Here is a 21,747-nt window from a genome sequence, read left to right as displayed (position 1 = left end):
AACTCCCCTCCGGCTCTGATAGTCCATGATCCTGAATCAAAAAATTAATAAACTGGGGCGGCTAGGTGGCGCAGTGAGTAAAGCTCTGGCCCCAGAGTTAGGAGGACCGGAGTTCGGTTCCAGCCTCAGACACTTAACACCCACACAAAAAAAACTAGCCGTGCAACCTTGGGCAAGCTACTTAACCTCTATTGCCCTCCAAAAGGCCAAAAAAAAAAATTAATAAACTTGCCTCATTCACCAAACATTGATCATTCATAGCTATTATACTAAAAATGGCTTTACTGTAGAAAATACCTTTAAAAAAGGCTGAGTGCTTCAATTCTTTCTAAGGCCCTTAAGAGGACATACAACCACATTCTGCGATCTGGAATAATGTTTTACGATTAGTTTAAAATTAGAGCAGAACTAAATTAATCTATAAATCAAACTTAGGACTCATTCCAAGAAATCAACACACATATAAGTGCCATAAATTTTAAAACATCTGAACCAACACACACTGGAGTTTAAGATGGTAGCTCAAGGATTACATAATAAGCCTAATCAGCTCAATTCTTACATAGCCCCTTGAGAGAATTAAGCACTTTGGAAAATGAATTCTTTCAGGTCATTAAAATTCCAGATTCAAAGTAGGACCACAATGATAAAACCATAAAAGATTACTATTACCTTCCCCTCCCCAAAATCAATTCTTTAACTGCTATTAGGCTTATAATTTGTTTCACAGTTAATATCTGACACGATGGTGAGTCCAGGGGAGATTCTACCTCAAGTAGTACATTTCATATCAAAAATCAATAATGACAACTACATTTGTATATAACTTTACATACATTATCTCTTTTGAGCTTTATAACAACTTGTGATGTAAATACCATGGGTAACACTGACCCTTTGAAGATTCAGAAGCCGACATTCATAGATGTTATGTGAATTATCCATGGCCACATAGCTTGTCGCTGTTGGAGGCAAACTACGGAACTCAGGTTTTTCTAACTCCAAATAAATATAGCACATCATCCATCATGCCAAGCTGACTAGCAAAATATTTTGTGATTCAGTTCCAGATGGTACAGCTTACCTCAATCCCTATATTGAGTTAAAGGGTACATGTGAAATTGTAATAGAAGAGTTTAAAAGAACTCAATATTTATGAATGAGTCAGTCAATGAAAAAATTTCAACTGAGACTCAATTCTTCACAAGGAGAAGCATAAACACAATATATACCATAACTGCAACAACATTAACAGAGGGAACCCACAAAAATGAAAACTGAACACTAGTGAAATGAGAATGACCAGGCCTGGTCTGGAAGTAATGCTGCATATAATGGCAGATTCAGTTGTGTAGGGGAGGTTTTTGAACCACTTTCTCTTTCACCACCATCTTTGCTTTTTCTTCACTAAAAAGGGATAGCTTTCTTGGCATAGAAGGGGAAAAGGATATATTTCAACATGAGGGTCATGTAAGAGCAAAATATAATGAGAAAAGTCCAAATTTTTTTAATTTAAATTTTGAATAAAATGTAAAACAACCTAATAAAGAAGCAGGAAAGGGAATTTTTCTTTGAAATCAAACCAAATATGAAATGAACATAAACAATGATTCTGATAAAACTCAGCACTTAAAGAAGGGCTATATGATTAACACAAATACTGAGTAAAGGGATGACGGTGATGAAGGAAAAAGAAGAAAAAATGAGAAGTTTACAAAGTTATAGCATCCCTACCTGTATCTGCATCATTGCCCGTTCCATCCGGCGAGTGCTCCCTTTCTCCAATTTTGTTCGAAGGATCAGAGCTGTTGTCTGAATGGCCCAGAACTTGGGTTGTGAAAGTAAACACTGAAAAAACAAAGCATAAAAGAGACATAGCATAAACTCTGTTCGAGATTTCCAGATTCCAATTTATATGGACCAAAATATTTGCCTTAACCATTACATTTCATTTTAAATAATCCCCATGTTAAAAGTTGAAGACAATCTTGATTACATGAAACTGCAGAGATTTTGGCATGAACAAAACTGATGCAACTAGGATTAGAAAAGGGAAGGGACCAATTGAGAAAAAATATTTATGTCATCTATCTCTCATAAAGGTCTGATATCCAAATATTTAAGAACCTAACAAATACGTTAAGTCCAAAAGACATTTCCTAATGGTCAAAGAAAATGAACAAATAGCTGTCAAAACAACAGTAAAGTTAACAACCATCTAAAAGAATGCACCAAATCACAAAGAAGAGAAATGAAAAACAAAACCACCCTGAAGTTTCATCTCACACACAGTAAATTGGCAAAGATGACAAAAGATGGAAACAATGTTGGAGGGGTAATAAAAAGATAAGCAAACTAATGTACTGTTGATTGAGCTGTGAATTATCTCAAACATTCTGTAATCTAGAATCAAGAAAAGAAACTGAATTGGCCCAATCATTCTCATTTAATTTGTAATCAAACAAAGAAGATGATTAAAATATGTCCATATCCTTTGACCTAGAAAATCATAGCAAGGCATACCTTACAAGAAATTTGATGAAAAACGAAAGGCCTCAAAAATAAAAATATTTAGAGTAACATTTTTTTGTAGTAGCTAACAACTGGAAACAAAGTAGATGCCCATCAACTAGAGAATGGCTACACAAGCCGTGGCACATGAATATAATGGAATATTACTGTACTCTTAGAAATTATGAATATGATGAATACACAGAAACATGGGAAGATATACATGAACTGAAATAAGCAGAACCAAGAAAACAATACAAATAGGAAAAACAACAAAATAAAAAATGAAAGCTGAGAAATGACAAAAAATAAGCTCATCCCCCAAAAAAGATATGAAAAGTTACCTTTCCCCTCTACCTTCTACCATTTCTTTGCAGAGGTGGGGAAGGGGGGCACTATGGCTGTGGAAAACATATAATGTCAGTCTTTTCTGATATGTTAGTTTTGGTAGGCTGATTTCCCCTCTGTGTTTATTCTTTTTGATAAAGAATGGCTTTGGAGGTGCAGAGAGAATGGGGTATATTATGAAATGTAGGTGATAAAAAACAAAATATATCAATTAAATTATATATTTTTAAAAGTTGAAGACTTCGTCTCACAAAGAAAATTTTCATTCTTTCCCTACCCTTCATTTATCAGGAAATGATAAACCCTTCATATAAGGGGTTCTTAACTTTTTTTGTATCATGGACTCCTTTGGCCTATGGACCGAAATGGGAACTCTGGTCCCCGTGGACTCCTTATCAGAATAATGTTTTTATATGCTCACAATAAAATATATACTATTACAAAGGAAATCAATTCTATTCAAATACAATTATCCAGAAAAAAAATTTTTTTTTTAAGTACACAGAACCCAGGTTAAGAATCCCTGCTATAAAGGGACATGATGAAAAGAACAATTAGAGTTACACTGAAAACAAAATCATATTTTCTTACAAGTATTTTCCTGGAATATTTCATATTTTAAACAGAAGCAGAAAACGACCTAGTCAATAGAATTCTACTGAATAAATTTCCCAAGGGAAGTGGAACAGGAATAAGAGTTCTAAGCATCCCACATGGTCAATATTTTCATTCCACACCCCAAATAAAATGAAATTAACTATTTTTCCATTTCATTATCTGTAAACACGAAAAAATAAAGAAAATAATTTTTCCTTTTCATTCTTACCCCTAACTCAATCAGAGTATAAATTCCTCGAGGGCAAGGGCTATTTTTCATGTTAGTATCCCTAGACTCTATCACAAGGGTGCTCACAGTGGAAGCTTAATAAAGTGTTTATTAGACTGAGTACTACAATTTTATTAAAACCTCCTCTATTGAACCAATAAATAGAAATATTCAAGACTCTGATATTTCACTTTAAAAAACCTATCCTACATTCAAGATGCCTTATATATTAATGAAACACATATTTTCCACTAACTAAAACCCCAGTTCACTCAATTAATAAACAAGTATTAAGCACTTTCTATGTGCCAGGCACTACGCCTGTTGATGAGGGTACAAAAAAATAAGGAAAAAGCAGTTTCTTCCCTCAAGGATTTCACATATTAATGGGAAAGACAACATGTACTCAAATGTGTGTATATAGGCGTATATGTGCACCTATATAGCATACAAATAGCACATTATATAACATCTACACATACATACTACACAGAATAGATAAAAGATAACCTTGGAGGAGAAGACACTAGCAGCTCAGAGGGCTGGGAAAGGCCTTCTGCATAAGGTGATATTTAAGCTGGGTCATGAAGAAAGCAAAGGTAAAGAGAGAGAATATTATAGGTACTAGAGACAGCCAGTGTAACAGGAGATTGCATACTGTATGTAAAGGCCAAAAAGTAGGCCAGCAAAACTAGACCATAGAATGTTTAAAGGTCATAAGATATAAGAAGGGAAAGATGGGAAGGGACCAAATAAAGAAAAATCTTAAATGCCATAGAAGGTTATATTGAATCCTAGAGATAAAAGGGAGCCTTTGTAGTTTATGGGGAGAGGAAGAGGGTTGATGTGGTCAGATTTCCACTTTAGGAAAAGCACGTTGGCCATGGAAGTGGAAGAAAGATTAAATCGAGTGAGGAGAAATTTAACACAGGAAAACTGAACAGGAGACTATATCAATAGTCCAGGAAAGAGGCAATGAGAGCCTGAACTGTATGAATGGAGAGAAAGAAACATGTATGAAGAATACTGTGGGAACAGAAATGATAACTTTGGTCATTAACTGGAATGTTAAGAGAATACTCATTCCTCTCCAGACTACACAAGACTTTTTCTACCATGTCCCAGAAACCTCTTCATCCTGGAAGCCCTGGAATTCAGACTTTGGAAGAATCCTCCACCCTTGTCCTCCCAAACAAAAACTTCAGGACCTCCATTTAAGGCTGCCCAGATCAGCCAGGGCCCATTTCTCTCCCAGGATGCACTCAGAACTGCACTATCCCTCACCCTCACACCCAAAACCCAACCCCCTTTCAGCTCCCTTTTATTAGTGGTCTTCCCCATTCAAGTACAAACTCCTTGAATTCATATTCCTAAAACTTAGAATAGTGCCTTCCAAATAGTGAGTGTTTAATAAATGCTTGTAGACTGAAAGACTGATAATACAGTTTTCTACTTATTAGAGTTACACAGAAATCTGTATTTGTTATATTAAAAATATCATCTTATTTTGATATTCTGAAAGTTTGATGACAATATTTGTAGCTATTCTCTCCAGCTATCAAAGCAAATCAAAAGTCCTCGAATTTGAGGACCATAGCCATCCAGCACCTGGTGGACAATTATCTACATTTAGGTGGAAGATCTTCTACAGTTATCTGACAACCAGTCTAGCTAAGACACATATGGTCCATCAAGAACATATCCAGTTAAGATACCTATCAGAATTTGTTGTACCAGCATGGCCTTCAAGAATCTAAGCCACCTCCGTGTCAAAATGAGACAGAGTAGAGCTTCAAACCTTACTGCTATCTTTCTAAAATGTGAGTACATTCCCTATTTTGTACAAGTAATGCCTGGCTTTTTATTCATAATGCACTTATGGCTAAGGAACTTTGAAGCTGATTATTTTGCTTTATGCAAAATCCACAGTGCATGTGTTCTATTTCCTAATGACACTATCAACAATGAATATTTACTGAATTCCTAGGCAAAGCACAGCAATAGAAGGTAGGGAAGGAAGAGAGGAAACAAGCGTTCATTAAGAGACTACTATATGTCTCACACTGTGCTAAGCATTTTACAAATATTATCAAGTATACAAATTTAAATAAGAAGGTCCCTGCCTTTAACAATCCAGTTGTAGAGGTGAGACATATGGAAATAACTACAATACAAGGCAGAATCTGATAAATATTATAAAGGAAGTAAACAGTACATTTGAGCTGAGTTTTAAATAATGAGTATTACTTCCAAAACCGATGGTGGGGTAGAGGGCATACTCCAAGCAGAAAAAAAAAAAGGAGAATAATGATAACCATAATAATAACATGAACAAAAATGCAGAGATGGGTAATGTTCAAAAAAATGACAGGTAGGTTCAAGCAGTGAGAAGTAAGGCCAGAAGGGCAAGATGAGGTCAGGATAAAGAAGACTTTGAATCCTAGGTTAAGGAGTTTTGACTTAGTTTAGTAAGCAACGGGGAGACGCTGGAAGCTTTTGAGTTGTAGAATAACATAACCAAAGCTAAATATTAATATTAATCTGAGAAGCAGCATATAAGATAGACTGGTGAGTAGCAGAGAGCCTAGATCAAGAGAAACCAATAAGATTACACAATGGTTTAGGAAAGATATAATGGGGGCTTAAAGGATGGTGACGATCAGAGGGATGGAAGAGAAGGTATAAGTGAAAAGGCACACACACGCAAAATGGGTATGGTATAGTGAGATTTCTTTTGGGTATAGGTTGGACTAAACGGTACCACTGAGGTCCCTTCCAACTTTTAAAATTCTATGATTCTGTCATTTAGCCATCAGCATAAATCACTGAATAGAGAGGCAAAAAAGATAACAAGTACAAATAATAAGAAAAATGTAAGTCGTAATAACTCTAAGGCTTTATCTCATACTCACTAAATTGTCAAAGATCAATACTCAGAGCAGTACTTTGTAGTACCAAAAAAAACAGAAACCAAGCAGATACCAATCAACTGAAAAATGGCTAAAAAAAAATGTGGTATATGAAAGAAATGAAGTATTACTGTACTATAAGTAAATATGCAAAACATGGAAAGACATATGAATTGATGCAGAGTAAAGAGAAGAACACAGAGAAAAATATATATCACTACAGTGATGTATATGAAAACAAAACTATACTGGCCAATCTTTTTCCCACAGAAAATATCTCTCTTGTGTGGATAGAGAAGGGGAAAACTATGGAGGCAGAATGATACACATACTATCAGAAGAAAAAAAGGAGGATACTTCCAGAAATGATTCAGATTTTCTAAAAAGGTAGAAATAAAGGTTATTCACTGAGGAAAATAACCCCTATTGTGGTTTTAAGGAGAAAGTTAAAAGCTAAAAAACTATATAATATAAAATTGAAGAAAAAATATAAAAGAAATTTGAGGCAACAATTTTTAATATGGCAGTAGTTAGCATGGCCCAGTGAAAAGAACACTGGATTTAGAGTCATTAGTAGATGTGGGTTCAAATACTGGCTCTATGACCTTAAGAAAATCTCTTAACTTCTCTGGACAGATTTCTCACCCATAAAATGAAATGCACTACATGGCTTCCCATGGGTCCTCCCAGTTCACAATGAATGACCCTAAGTGTGGAAAATAACAAAATGCAAAGTAATGGAAAGGGGGACACAAATTATACACTGAATATTATTTAATTTTTCTCTCATAATTCAGAATTTTGCACTGCCTCAGTGATCACTCTAAATATCAATTCCTGTTACAATTTTGTCATCAAGCAACACATTAAAGACTGAGGAAATGCTGAAATGAGAAGTGTGAGGATAGCAAAAGACAAAACATATAACATGAAGTTACTGTTTTCTTGTGATTTTCCTAAAGTTCAGCGGCAAAAAATATTTTGGCTAATAAATACCATCCTCTCCTTCCCTCCTTCACTAACGTGTGTTGTTGTTTGTTTGCTTGCTTTTAACCAAGATTATAAAATGGGAGGTGGGTTTTCAAATATATTGCAAATTCATTTTAAAATCCAAATTCTCCTTAAAATGTCTTTACATGCTATACAAGAGCATTTATGCTCATGGGAATGGCTTTATTAAGCACATTTGAACTTTGTGGTTTTTAAATATGATCTGCATTTTCAATTAAATTTAATTCACTAAGCATCTATGTGCCAAACAAAACAAAATACAGTTCGAATTCATTATATAAAACATTTATTATTCTCTAAATATATTTCTACTATGGGTCAATTTACATCCTCCCTGCAGGCAAAAATGTAGTTCAACAGAGGAATACAAATACCAACAGTAGCATTTTAATGAAATCCTACTATCTGTTCCCCTAACCTAACTATATTCTCTCTTCCCTCAATAGCACATAATTCTAATCTCCGAAATCTCACTCACACATACAAAGGTAGAAACCATTACATAACTGTGATAACCAGAAATCAGATAAAAAGTAATCAGGCTTTTAAAAAACCTCTTCCAGTTTCACTTAGTTTAGTAAGATTTTCCATCTTAACTACTGCTAAATTAAATTTTCTATAAAAACTAGATCACCGATATCAACACATTTATTTCACTCATGCTTTCATGCTATACTACATGGTACTATACTAGATACCAGACAAAAAAGACTTCATTAACATATCTATGATCTCATTGAATTAAGAGTTCCTCTGCAAGTCACAGCCCATCCTTGTCTATTTCCTCTGTCATCTGCCATATTACCACAAAGGGCTTCCCTAGATATGCAAATTTTAAAACAAGAAAAACAGCAAATTTAAAAAAAAAATGAACACCAAAATACATATCCTGAAAATCAAGGAAAAGAGTAACAATTTTTTTTCTAAATTAAATTGAATTAATAAAACTAGAAGAGAATTGTTTTCTTTTTAATAACAAGGCAGACATTTAGTTGGTCTAATTTTTTAGTGAGCAAAAACAAATTGCTAGTAGCAAAAGTGAAAAAAGAGAATTCAAAACAAACTAGGAGATATTAAAAATTATTAGAAATCATTTAGACCAGTTATAGACAAAAAAACTGTCAAGTTAACTGAAATAGATGAATATTTACAAAAATTTAAAATACTCATAATAACAAAATAACAAGTCAAGACTATAAATAGCCCAATCCTAGAAAAAGTTAATGATAAGACATAAATGAACCACCAAAAGAAAAACATCCTGGACCAAATGAATTTACAAGTATATTTTATCAAATATTTAGCAAAGAATCAATTCCAATATATTGCAAAAATAATAAAAAGGAGGTATTTTTTTCCAAATTCCTTCTATAATATAAACATAATCTTTATACCTAAAGCAGAGAGCAACAAAAAGGAGAAAGAAAAGTATAGATCAAAATCCCTAAGGAACAATGATGCAAAAACGTTTGAAAAAAAAATTTGCAGAGGCTATTGTACTATACATCAAAAAAATATATAGATAGATATAGATATGTATGTACATGAGCAAACACACAATGATCAGACTGAGTTTACATCAGAAATGCAGGGTTGGGGGCAGCCAGGTAGCACAGCGAGTAAGAGCTCCGGCTCCAGTGTTGAGAAGACCTGGAGATCGAATCCCGGGCTCAGGCACTCAGCACCACACCCAGAAATAACTGGCCGTGTAAGCTTGAGCAAGTTACTTAACCCCAATTGCTTTAAAAAAAAAAAATGCAGGGTTGGTTCAATATTAGGAAAACTAAAAGCTATATTAATAACTTATATTATTAGGTCATATTAAAACAAAAAATGGCTGTATCAATAGATACATCAGAAGCTTTCAATTAAATATAAAAATCATTTGTGTTAAAGACACTAAAAACTATAGGAAAACTAAAAGCTAGCCATACATATAATGGAGATTCCAATAAGATCCAGTGAGAGGCAAAGAAAGGATGTCCTTTATCAGCAACATTAATTGCTATAGTGCTGGAAATGCTATCTCTATAGCAGTAAGAGAAGAAAACTACATTGTAGGAATAAAAGGAAACACAATTGTCACTTTTGAAGATGTGAAGTGTACTTAAAGGACTTTAGAGAATAAAGTAAAAAAACGGAGACAATTAGTAACTTCAACAAAGAAGCACAAGATAAATAACCCATGCAAATCAATGGCTTTTCAGCATTTTGCCAACAAAGCCCAACAAAATAGATAACAGAGACATTCCATGCAAAATAACTATAGAAGGTATCAAATAAATGGGAGCTCACCTACCAAGGCATACACAGGAATTATATGAAAACAGTAACAAAACATACTTTATTTAAAAAGACAAACCTAAATAATTGCTGATGGTTGGACCTATGGCAATATCATAAAATGACAATATTGTCTAAATTTATGTAATCACTGCCATTCCAATTAAAATGTCAGATTATTTTAGAGTTACAAAAAACAATTTGCATGGAAGAGAAAAAGATCGAGAATTGCAAGGGAAATAATGAAAAAAAAAGGAGTAAGAAAGGAGATCTAGCTTTACCACACTTCAAATTATATTACAAAGCAGAAATCATCAAAACTATTTTAAAGCTGGTTAAAAAATGGAAAAGATGATTAGAACAGATTAGGGACACAATACACAGAAGCAAATATAGTTGCATAGTGTTATATAATCCCAAAGATCAGCACTTGGTAAACCATAGCCCAAGGGTCAAATCTGGCTAGCTGATGGCAGGATTTAAACTGTAAAAGTAGTTTGCCACCTCCTATCAAAGACCCTCCTACTTCCCCCTCCCCCAGTGCAGAAAGGACTCACTATTTCAGAAACACTGCTGGAAAAAAATATAAAGTAGTCTGGCAAAAATTAAGCTCAGACCAACATCTCACAAAGTATACCAAGATAAGCTCCAAATGCATATATAAAATAAATATAAAAAGTAATATCATAAAACAAATTATAGAGCTAGAAAAACATAATAAAATTCATATGGAAGAATGAAAGGTCCAGAATATCAAGGGAATTAATGAAATGAAATGCTAGGGAAGGTGGGCTAGCCATACCAGATTTTTTTTTAAAGCAATTGGGGTTAAGTAACTTGCTCAAAGTTACACGGCCAGGTGTTTCTGGGTGGGTGCTAAGTGTCTGAGCCCGGATTCGATCCCCAGGTCATCCCGACACTGGGACCGGTGCTCTTACTCTCTGTGCTACCTGGCCACCCCACCATACCAGATCTTAAATTGTGTCATAAAGCAGCAATCATCAAAAGTACTTGGTACTGGCTAAGAAATAGATTGGTGGATCAGTGGAATAGGTTAGGTGCGCAAAACACAGTAGTCAATGACTACAATAATTTACTGTTTGATAAACCCAAAGACTTCAGCTTCTGGGATAGGAACTCACTTTTTTGACAAAAAACTGCTAGGAAAACTGGAAAAAGGTATAGCAGAAACTGGGCATAGCTCAACATCTTATACCATATATCAAAATAAAGTTCAAATGGGTACACAATTCCGATATAAAGGCTAATAACACTATAAGCAAATTGGGAGAGAAAGGAATAATTACCTGTCAGATTTATGGAGAATGGAGGAATTTATGACTAAACAAGAGATAGAGATTTTGAAATGCAAACTGGATAATTCTGATTACATTAATTGAAAAAATTTTATATAAATAAAGCCAATGTATCCAAGATTAGGAGGGAAACAGAAAATTGGGAAACAATTTTTATAACCACTGTCTCTGATAAAGGTCTCATTTCTAAAACATATAGAAAACTAAGTCAAATTTATGAGAATACAAGTCATTCCAAAATTGATAAATGATCAAAGAATATGAACAGGCAGTTTTCAGAAGAAGAAATTAAAGCTATCTATAGCAGTCATATGAAAAAATCCTCTAAATCACTACTGATTAGAGAAATGCAAATCAAAACAACTCTTAGGTACCACATCACACTTATCAGATTGACTAACATGACAAGACAGGAAAATTATAAATGTTGGAGAAGATGTGGGAAAATTAGAACACTAATTCACTGTTGGTGAAGTTGTGAACTGATACAACCATTCTGGAGAGCAATTTGGAACTATGCCCAAAAGGCTATAAAAATGTGAATACCCTTTGACCTGGCAATGCAACTTCTAGGTCTGCATCCCAAAGAGATCATAAAAATGGGAAAAGGACCCACATGCACAAGAATATTTATAGCAGCTTTTTCTGTGATGGTCAAGAACCGGAAATTGAGGGGATGCCCATCAACTGGGAAATGGCTAAGTTGTGGTGTATGAATGTAATGGAATGCTATTGTGCTATAAGAAATGATGAGCAGGTGGACTTCAGAAAAACATGGAAAGACTTATATGAACTGATACTGAGTAAAATGAACAGGACCAGGAGAACACTGTACCCACTAACAGCCACATTGTGCAATGACTGACTTTGATAGATTTGGTTCTTCTGGGAAATAAATGCAAGGTTCTAAGACAACTCCAAAAGGCTCATGATGGAAAATGCTATTCACATACAGAGAAAGAATGACAGAATCTGGATGCAGATCAAAGCATACTATTTTGCTCTCTCCCTTTTTTGTTTTGTTTTGTTTCTTCTTTCTCGTGGTTCATTCCATTGGTTATAATTCTTCTTTGCAACATGATTAATGTGAAAATATGTTTAATGTGAATATATATATATATATGTAAAGCTTAGAGCAGATTGCGTGCCATCTTGGGAAGGAGGGAGAGGAGGGAGGGGGAGAAAATTTGGAACTCAAAAGCTTATGGAACTGAATGTTGTAAACAAAAAATAAATAAATTTTTAAAATTAAAAAAGAAACATGGAGTCTGAATGCAGACTGAAACATACAATTTGGGTACATGGTTAATGTACAGATATATTTTGCATAGCTACACTTATTTGTTTCAATGGTTTTTCTCCAATGGGGAGTTGGGGGGTAAAGAGAAGAGAGTTGGTGATAGTACAGCTCCCACACACACAAAAAAAGTAAAGAATCAAAGGGCCCACCCATACTGGAAGTCATCCTTGTTTCTGCAATATCATCACAAGGTTACCTGTGGAGTATTCTACCAATCATCTCTCCTTCTTGTCACATGACAAGGACATATTCTCTTCCTGTCTTACAATTGCTTGATGGTATACTTTTCTCCTATTCTTCTTGGAGTTCCTCATTTCTAACCACTACACACCTCAGCACCACCCTCTGTTGTGATATCCAATTCAAGTTCTTCAGAGGAAGGGGTATTTCAAAGTCTGTTGCCTGATAGCAACATTGGTAAAAGTTAAGTACTGAAAAGATGGTTTTTGCTTTCATGGGAAGCTTGGAGTCAGCAAAAGAGCTTTGGAATCTCCTGACAGTAACTATGATTCCAATTTTTTTGTCTATCTCTGCTGTCTCAAATATATATACCTAGTGGGCAGGCTTTATTAAGTGTCTAATCTAAATGCATGTTAAAATCTGGGCAACAAATATTCTTCATCCACTTGGTCTTTCATCTGTGGATGATAATAATACCACCTAACATTTATATGCTGCTTTAAGGCTTAGAGAGCACCTTAGATAGATTACATTATTTGAGATGTGTGAGTAGACCAAGCAAACCTCCCTGAGTGATCAGCAATATCCTCCAGAAGACTGCAATATTATGCAGTTTGAAGCAATCAACACGTCGCAGGCACACAGGACAATCTGACAGATCTCAACAGTCACAAGGAATCTCGTTTTAACCTGGACTCTGGACTGGATATCCCTCACCACTGCAGTCATATATATCTCCCTGTTTTATGCCTTGCCTGTTACCATCAGAGGAATGCATAGATGAAAGATATCTAGCTGTAATAAAGATTGTAAGGCAGCTTTTTGTCCTTTGGAATCAAAGGTTTTTAATCTTAATCGACAAAAAAATAAGTGCAATGAAATTTTATATTCTCTATGTCTTTTAGTTAAATTGGAGGCTGTAAAAATGTGATTCACTGTTGAATGTCATTTTCAAAATACTGCTTGCTCCCTTCTAATACCTTCATTAAGTAAGTCCTGGCTTTGGGTATGATATGACTCTCACAAAAACACTGTGGAGAGGAGGCATTTGAGGTCAGCAATTATAAATATTTTTCAGTAACGTTTCATGGACATGAATAAGAGTCAAAATTTACTCCACATCTTTGGTAAATTCCCTTACTTTAGATAACTTGTATATCAATCTATTCATGCTCTCAAAATTTTACTGCCTCCAACATAAATCTCCTGTGTGTGTGTGTGTGTGTTGGTGTACTGACTAACCTTGATGGAAAAAAAGTTTGTTTCAATAAGTCTTTTTCCATTTTTCTTCTATCTTATTCCCATTTTATTTTTCTTTCTTTTTTTAATCTCCAAATGATACTTATTTCTAGTGTTACTTCAAAGTGATTCTCTATTACACTCACTGCAGTAGCTTTCCCAAACTTTTTCCTTCCATTTTCATACTTCCATGCTCTTGTACTGATTCTGCTTAGCTGGCTATCTTACTAAGCTTTCTATAGACAGTTTTACTCTGCAATGCCTCTTTCTACTTTATAAGATTACACTAATCATAATCATCCTTTATTCCTACTAAGATTTTATGAATAAATAAAAAATGGAAGATAAAAATAAGTTTTAAGTGCTCAAAATGTGTAAGAGTGCTTGTCAAAATGGAATGTGTGTAAGATGGTGGCAAATGAGGACCAGGTTTATGAAAAGATGACTAATGTGGAGATAACAATCCTCATACAAGCATAATAACTGTTTGGTATCTGAACTGCTGCCACAAAGAAGAACTGATTACACTTACCGTGAGTGACTCCAAAAAAGAGGAAAAGAAACAATGGATGAAAGTAGTAGGGAGGCAAGTTTAAGCTAAATAAAAAGAATTTCCTCACTCTTTAAAGGAGGAATACATTGGCTGATGAAAGTCAAATCAAAAAAACATTCATTAAGCAGAGTGTTTTGCTACCATTTGCCAGCAACTGTGATTAGTACTGAGGATACATAGAAAGGCAAAAACAGTCCCTGCTCTCAAGGAGCTCACAATTTAATCAGGAAGACAACACAAAAACAACATGTAAATAAGAAAAATAAAGGATACAAGAAGCAACCTCAAAAGAAAGTCATTAGCATTAAGGAGGGCAGAGAAAGGCTTCTTGCAGAAGGCAGGATTTTAGTTGAGACTTAAGGGAAGCCAAAAGGAAGAGATGAAGACAGAGAGGGTACTGCAGGCATGGGGTACAGCCAATGAAAAGGTATGGAGTAAGGAGATGGAAAATCTTGTGCAAAGAACAGTAAGGAGGCCAGTATCACTGGATTTACTAGATCTTAGAGTATATGGAGGGAACTAAAGTATAAGAAGACTGGAAAGGTAGGAAGGGGCCAGGTTATGAAGAGTTTTAAAAGCTAAACAGAGGATCTTAAATATGAATGGAGGGTGGACTGGAGTGAGGCAGGCAAATCCACCAGAAGTCTGGGCATGAAGTAATGAGAGCCTGTACCAGAATGGTGTTAGTGTCAGAGGAGGGAAGGGGACATATACAAGAGTAGGTGCAAAGGTAAAATCAACAGGCCTTGGCAACACACTGAATGGGGTGGGGGTGGGGAGGTGGAACTTTAAGGAAAGAGTCAAAGATGACACCTAGCTTATAAAGCTGGGCAGCTAGGAGATGGTGCTTCCCTTGACAACAGCCATACATTAAAACATTTTTTTAAAAACACTGAATCTCCTGATATGGGTGTTGTCCATTCAGAGACTGGGCAACTGGTTGTGGGGAATGTCACTGGGATGATTTATCCATCAGGCATGAGATGGTACTAGATGACCACGAAGGGCTCAGACGGCTCCAGGGCTTTTGGTTTTAGTGGAGAAGTAAGATTTGACTACAAAGCTATAATGTAAGAATTTTTTTATGAGAAGAATTTTATTTGCATTCTATAAAAGTGTAGATTGATTATATTAAATGCAATGGGGGAGATCCTCATTGCATCATCTTACTAAGAGAGGATTACTCATGTATAACCTTGTGCCAAAATCATAAGACTGGTCTTGAGGAGGTCCTCTGTATATTGAATCAGTAGATTTTAAACAATGTTTTAAGGATGCTGTCTTTCTGATACTTATTTAGAGAGTCATTTTAGAGTGTAAAAGGGTATTTCCTGACAACTAACAGCTGAAAAATGCATTTTTTTCCTTCAACTTGTCTTTTCCTTATACCATTTATAATGCTATGTCTTACACTCAGCAGAAAATCATCAGGAGCCATTTTTCAGTTTTCTTTGCTTACTAACCATTATAAGTACAGTGGGCCAAGCCTACCAAATCCACAAGTTATTTTTTACCAACACAAAAACCATAGGGTAGCCCTAAGGCTTTCCACGTTGGGCCAAAATCAAACATAGTTGTCCCAAAAGGACACATACAAAAGGGGCCAACATTTTCACCAGAAAACTGCAAAAGCAGTCTCTTTCCACCCTGACAAGACAAGATGGCAAGCAAAACAATCTCACTGAAAGTTAAAAGTAAAATGCAATCTGATAAAAAGAGACATTTGAAAAGCTCCAAAGAAAGAAAAGTCTGGGAAATGATATCACTAAAGAATGTGTTTCTCTTTGATCGGTCTGGCTAGGGAAAAAAAAACATTTAACAAAGTCTTTTTCTGGAAGGGGTCAACTTTAGATAGGGCATGTTTAAAATAAATGTTTTCTAAGGGTTGCCATCAGTGATAACATTGATAGGACACTGATAGAGGAAAAGTAAAAACATCCTAGAGCCACAATGTTATGCTGCCCTTGGGGTCCATGTTGTGGAACAGTGTTGTGAACAAGACTGTATTTTAACAAGACATTTTAATACTTTGAAAACAGAGTCCATTGGACAATGTCCAAGTCAGACTGCCATGCTCAAATTGTCTTCAACTTACAAGTCCTTCATCTGCCTGAAGAGGCAGAGGAGAAAACAAAGATCAGTTCACCCCATCATTTATCTTACAATTCAGAAATGGGCTCCTCATCTAATGCAGTCAGTCAGAAAAAGATGTCTTCTTTTATGCAGAAGCATAAAAGTATCCTTCTACTATGACGAGGGTAGAGACAGGAAAAAACCTGACCATCAGGAATATCTATTTCCTCTGTCCCAAATGCTATGAATGAAGGAAAATGTTGCCTAGCTAGAAGTAGAATTCATTTTCCAAGAAAAACATTGTTATAAAATAGTGACTGAAGAGAGCATTACTATTCTTGAGATATATGAGAGAAAATAAATACCTTTTTTAAGCAGTCCCAAAGAAACTTAGCCCCTTTTTGTAAGATTGTTTCAGTGGGAAAATGCATCCAAATTTTGTTTTTAATTCCAAGAAATGCCAGAAATTTTTATAAAGCCTTTGGCAACCTGATTTGATCACAGGCTGGGGATCAATATACTGAATTACATTCTACAACTAATGGTATTAGAATACCATTCTAGTGCAGTACAACATTACTAGGGTTTGTTTGTTTTTTTTAATGTAAAAATTGAGATGAGGTTTTTTCCCCACTAGGAAGCAGATCATCTAAATTCTAATCCCAGCTTCATTATAACAATTTTGTGAACTTTGGAAAAAATCCCTCTATCTCTCTGGACTCCAGTCAACTCACCTATAAAATGAACAACTTAGACCTTCACAGCTCTAAAATGCTATGATTCTATGAAAAGCAATTCAATGAACTAAAATAAGACAGTCCCTGGCCTGAAGAAGCTTATCAGGGGAAATAACAGGTACATACATAACTATATTACACTTATATGGATCTAAAATGCCTTCCATTTTTGAGAGCTCTTCTAAAACACAGATTTGTAACACATCCTGAACATCTCTTGTACATTATCCAAAATGGTTAACACAGGAAGTCCACCAAACTTCAGGAGGCATTTATCACTTGGTCACATCCTCGATATACCAAAGGAAAATTCTACAGGTCCACCTATCATCTCTTGTTCTTATCATATATCCATAACCATATGGTCTTGCTATCATGAAATTCCTTGATGATTTATATAAGCTATAGCTGATTGCTCACCATCACAGGGAATGGGAAGGAGATGGGGGGGTTGAATTTCGAGCTTAAAACTAAATAAAAATGTCAAAGAATTGAAAATAAAAGAAAAAAAACACTGGAGTCAAAAGAGCTTGGCTTGAATGTAATTTTTCAATATTAATTGTGAGACTTTTGTCAACTTAATTGACTTCTCTGATACTCAGTATCCTTATCAGCAAAAATAAAAATAATAAAACCTAATATGTCTAAAAAAAAAAAGAAAAAGGAAAAACAAAACTCTTTTCTGAAATCCTTTTTTCTCCTTAATTTATTTATTTATTTTTAGTTTTCAACATTCATTTCCACAAGATTTTGAGTTACAAATTTTCTCCCCATCTCTCCCCTATCCCCCATCCCAAGATAACGAGCCTACTGAATACCCCTTCCCCCAATCTGTTCTCTCTTATATCTTCCCCCATTTCCCCCCCTCCAACTTTCTAGTAGAGCAAGATGGATTTCTATATCCCAGTGTCTGTATATTTAACAATAAAAAAGTTTTTTTTTTACATTTGTTTTTAAAACTTTGATTTCTAATTCTTTCCCTTCTTCCCTCCTCACCCAACCCTACTGGGAAGACAAGGAATTCAATATAGGTTGCATGTGCAACTATGCGAAATATTTCCATAGTAGTTATATTGTGAAAGACTGTATTTCCCTCCATCCTATCCCACCCCCCATTTATTCTCTTTTCTACTTTGACCCTGTCCCTTTTCAGAAGTATGTGCTTCTAACTACCATCTCCCCCAGTCTTCACTCCCATCTATCATTCCCCCTCTTATCCCCTTCCCCTCTATTTTCCTGTAGGGTAAGATACCCAATTGAGTGTGCATGTCATTCCCTCCTTAAGCCAAATTCAATAAGAGTAAGGTTGACCCATTCCTTTTCACCTCCCTTCTCTTCCCCTCCATTCTAAGTTTTCTCTTGCTCTTTTATATGAGATAATTTACCCTATTCTATCTCTCCCTTTCTCCTCCCAATATATTCCTCTCTTACCTCTTAATTTTATTTTTTAGATGCCATCCGTTCATATTCAACTCATCCTGTGCCCTCTATGTATGCATGTACACACACATACATACACTCAAATATATACATATATATTTATACATACATACACCCTCCTTTACATATATATGTATGTATACATATATATTCCCTTTATCCTCATACTGAGAAAAGGCTCTGAGTTACAATTATCATTTTTCCATGTAGGAATATAAATAGTTCAACTTTAATAAGTTTCTTATGATTTCTTTTTCCTGTTTACCTTCTCATGTTTCTCTTGCTTCTTGTATATGAAAGTCAAATTTTCTGTTCAGCTCTGGTTTTTTCATCAAGAATGTTTGAAAGTCCTCTATTTCATTGAATGACCATATTTTCCCCTGAAGCATTATACTCAGTTTTACTGGGTAGGTGATTCTTGGTTTTAATCCTAGCTCCTCTAACCTTTGGAATATCATATTCCAAGGCCTTTGATCCCTCAGTGTAGAAGCTGCTAGATCTTGTGTTGTCCTTATTGTGTTTCCATAATACTCAAGTTGTTTCTTCCTGACTACTTGTAAAATTTTCTCCTTGACCTGGGAACTCTGGAATTTGGCTATAATATTCCTAGGAGTTTTCTTTGTGGGATCTTTTTCAAGAGCTGATCAGTGAATTCTCTCCATTTCTATTTTGGCCTCTGGTTCTAAAACATCAGGGAAGTTTTCCTGGAGAATTTCTTAAAGGATGATTTCTAGGCTCTTTTTTTAATCATGGCTTTCAGGTGGTCCAATAATTTTTAAATTATCTCTCCTGGATCTATTTTCCAGTTTTTCCAATGAGATATTTCACATTACCTTCTATTTTTTTCAATTGCTTGGATCTATTTTATAGTATCTTGATTTCTCATAAAGTCATTAGCTTCCATTTGCTCCAATATACTTCTGAAGAAATGATTCTCTTCAGTGAGTTTTTGAAATTCCTGTTCTGTTGCCTTGGAGGAAGGGGTCTGACCACTCTTTTCTCACCCAGTTCCAAGAGTCCCCTACTGACCTTTTACTTTCTCTTTGGCATTTATGGGTTGAAAAGTCTGGAAACCACCACAGCTGCCAGTGATTCACTCTCCTGAACTCTACTCCAGCCAGTCTGTGCCACGGGTCTGGGTAGCTCTCGGTCGCTCTGGGTCTGGGCCACCACAGCTCATATGGAACTGAGTTCGGCTCCCAGCATGGTGCAACAGACCCTTCATGTTGACCTGCCAGGCTGCCTTTAGCAAGAGATTAGTTCCTGACACTTTATGGGTTCTGTTGCTCTAAAATTTAGGAAGATCACTTTGACAGTGGGGGAGAGTCTTGTCTTGCCTAGGCATGAGGTAATGAAAGTCTACATCAGAGTAGTGACTTAACTTGTCTTGAGATAGGATCAAGAGAACTTGGAGACTGAAAGCTGAACTGCTAAAAATTAAAGATGATCCAAAGAACTCCAAACCCTAAATCACTCCTCTAAACACAAAGAGTGAAATTATATCTAAACACAAAACACAAGTTTCCACCAAAAAGTTCTTAATGTTGGTGTTTTTTTATCACTATATATCATAGGCTTTCTTTTCAGTGTGCAATCTTATCACAAGCAATCAGATGAAGATTGTGCTAAGATGACAGTTTTCATTCATTTAACAATCATCAACAAAGGACCTTCTACATGTTGAGCACTAGAGATATAAAGACAAAAATGAAACCACCCATTCCCTCAAATAATTTATATTCTACAAAAGAAATTCTTTAAGATAGTAACATTCTGTGTGCTGAATTAAATCTAGTCACCAAACTTGAACAAAATTATTTCCCGTAAGTTTTTTAGTATGACATACATATACATGTGTAACTGAATGAACAAACTTTCACAACAAAGTTAGAAAAATTTAGTGGAAAACCCTTCAACAAATATCTCATTATTAATCTGGTACTCTATAATTCTTAGCTCATTTAAAGCTCCACAATCAGAATGCCTTTTCCAGAAACTAAAGTTATGTATTTCCACACAGAACTAATCCGGGTAGTTAAGTAACATTGCTCCCAAACAGGTGTTACATGATCATAAACAGAGCTGGGCTGAAAATTCTTACTAGTACTATTAAAAACACATCTCTTAATTTCAAACTTGAAAGCAAAGCCAAGACATCCCAATCAATCTGTACCAAAGGACTGTCTAGTTAGAAACAGGCTTTATAGATCTACTTTGTCTGGTCTGGCTTGATAATTTCTACATTGAAATATAAATGCTAATCAGAAATACAAACCATATTTCTAATTTCCACTATCAACTTTAGATTCAAATGAACTAACCTATAATGTTAAATGATAATGGAACTTTTATAATTAGTTATTTTAATTCTATATTCAAAAGACAATCATTTGAAATAGACAACAGATAATCCATTTGAATTTGGTTTCTCTTATCTTTCCATTTCTTCCTCATACCTATCCAGAATTCCCACCAACTCAATTTTTTTCCAAATTAATAAGTTGCCAGATAACCCTAAACAGTACATTAGTCTACATGGATGTGAAAATCCCTATGAACTCAAGTCTCCTGACATATTGCAACCACATTTTGTGGTAAACTTCTAGGGTTGATGACATCACTCCAGTGACAAAAAAAAAAAAAACCAAGCTGTGAGAAAAGCCAAGCCTAATTCAAAATAATGCATTAGTAAGGGAATTGAGGTGAATATGGCCATGGGAGGAGAACCCTGTAGTTGAATGAAAACCACTGTCTTGCAGCCAAGTCCTCAAGGAGAAATCAAATAGCTCTTCATAATATTACTAGGCAATAATCTATCCCTCAAGAATAAAATGGTGCTAATAAAATTAGGTATACACATCTGGTTTAAGGAATCTTGTTCGAGAAGGCATCAAATTATTGAGTAGTTTAAAACTAATCAGGCAAATATTTTAACTTTTTCCATTCCCACCAACCTTTTTCAGGTTCTCATCATCTCTCACCTGAACCATTGCCATAAACTCCTAATTGCTCTCCTTACCT

The 21,747-nt window shown here is 35.1% G+C and overlaps 1 protein-coding gene across 3 annotated transcripts in view; it reads right to left on the bottom strand.

Annotated features, from left to right (window-relative positions):
• The window catches only part of TTC27 (tetratricopeptide repeat domain 27), a 250,727-nt gene that overhangs the window by 131,412 nt on the left and 97,568 nt on the right, over nucleotides 1-21,747 (bottom strand). For all 3 annotated transcript variants that reach the window (XM_069072168.1, XM_069072169.1, XM_069072167.1), the window contains one exon: nucleotides 1,735-1,848. In XM_069072168.1, coding sequence (XP_068928269.1) covers nucleotides 1,735-1,848 — 114 coding nt within the window. The remainder of the gene's footprint in view (nucleotides 1-1,734; nucleotides 1,849-21,747) is intronic.

This window comes from Petaurus breviceps, unplaced genomic scaffold (assembly GCF_028583685.1).
Source record: "Petaurus breviceps papuanus isolate PSGF00001 unplaced genomic scaffold, PetGlider_PUasm1.0 90845, whole genome shotgun sequence".
NCBI classification, from domain to species: domain Eukaryota; kingdom Metazoa; phylum Chordata; class Mammalia; order Diprotodontia; family Petauridae; genus Petaurus; species Petaurus breviceps.
The sequence above is the reverse complement of the archived record's forward strand: the minus strand, read 5'-3'. Positions and strand labels throughout refer to the sequence as shown.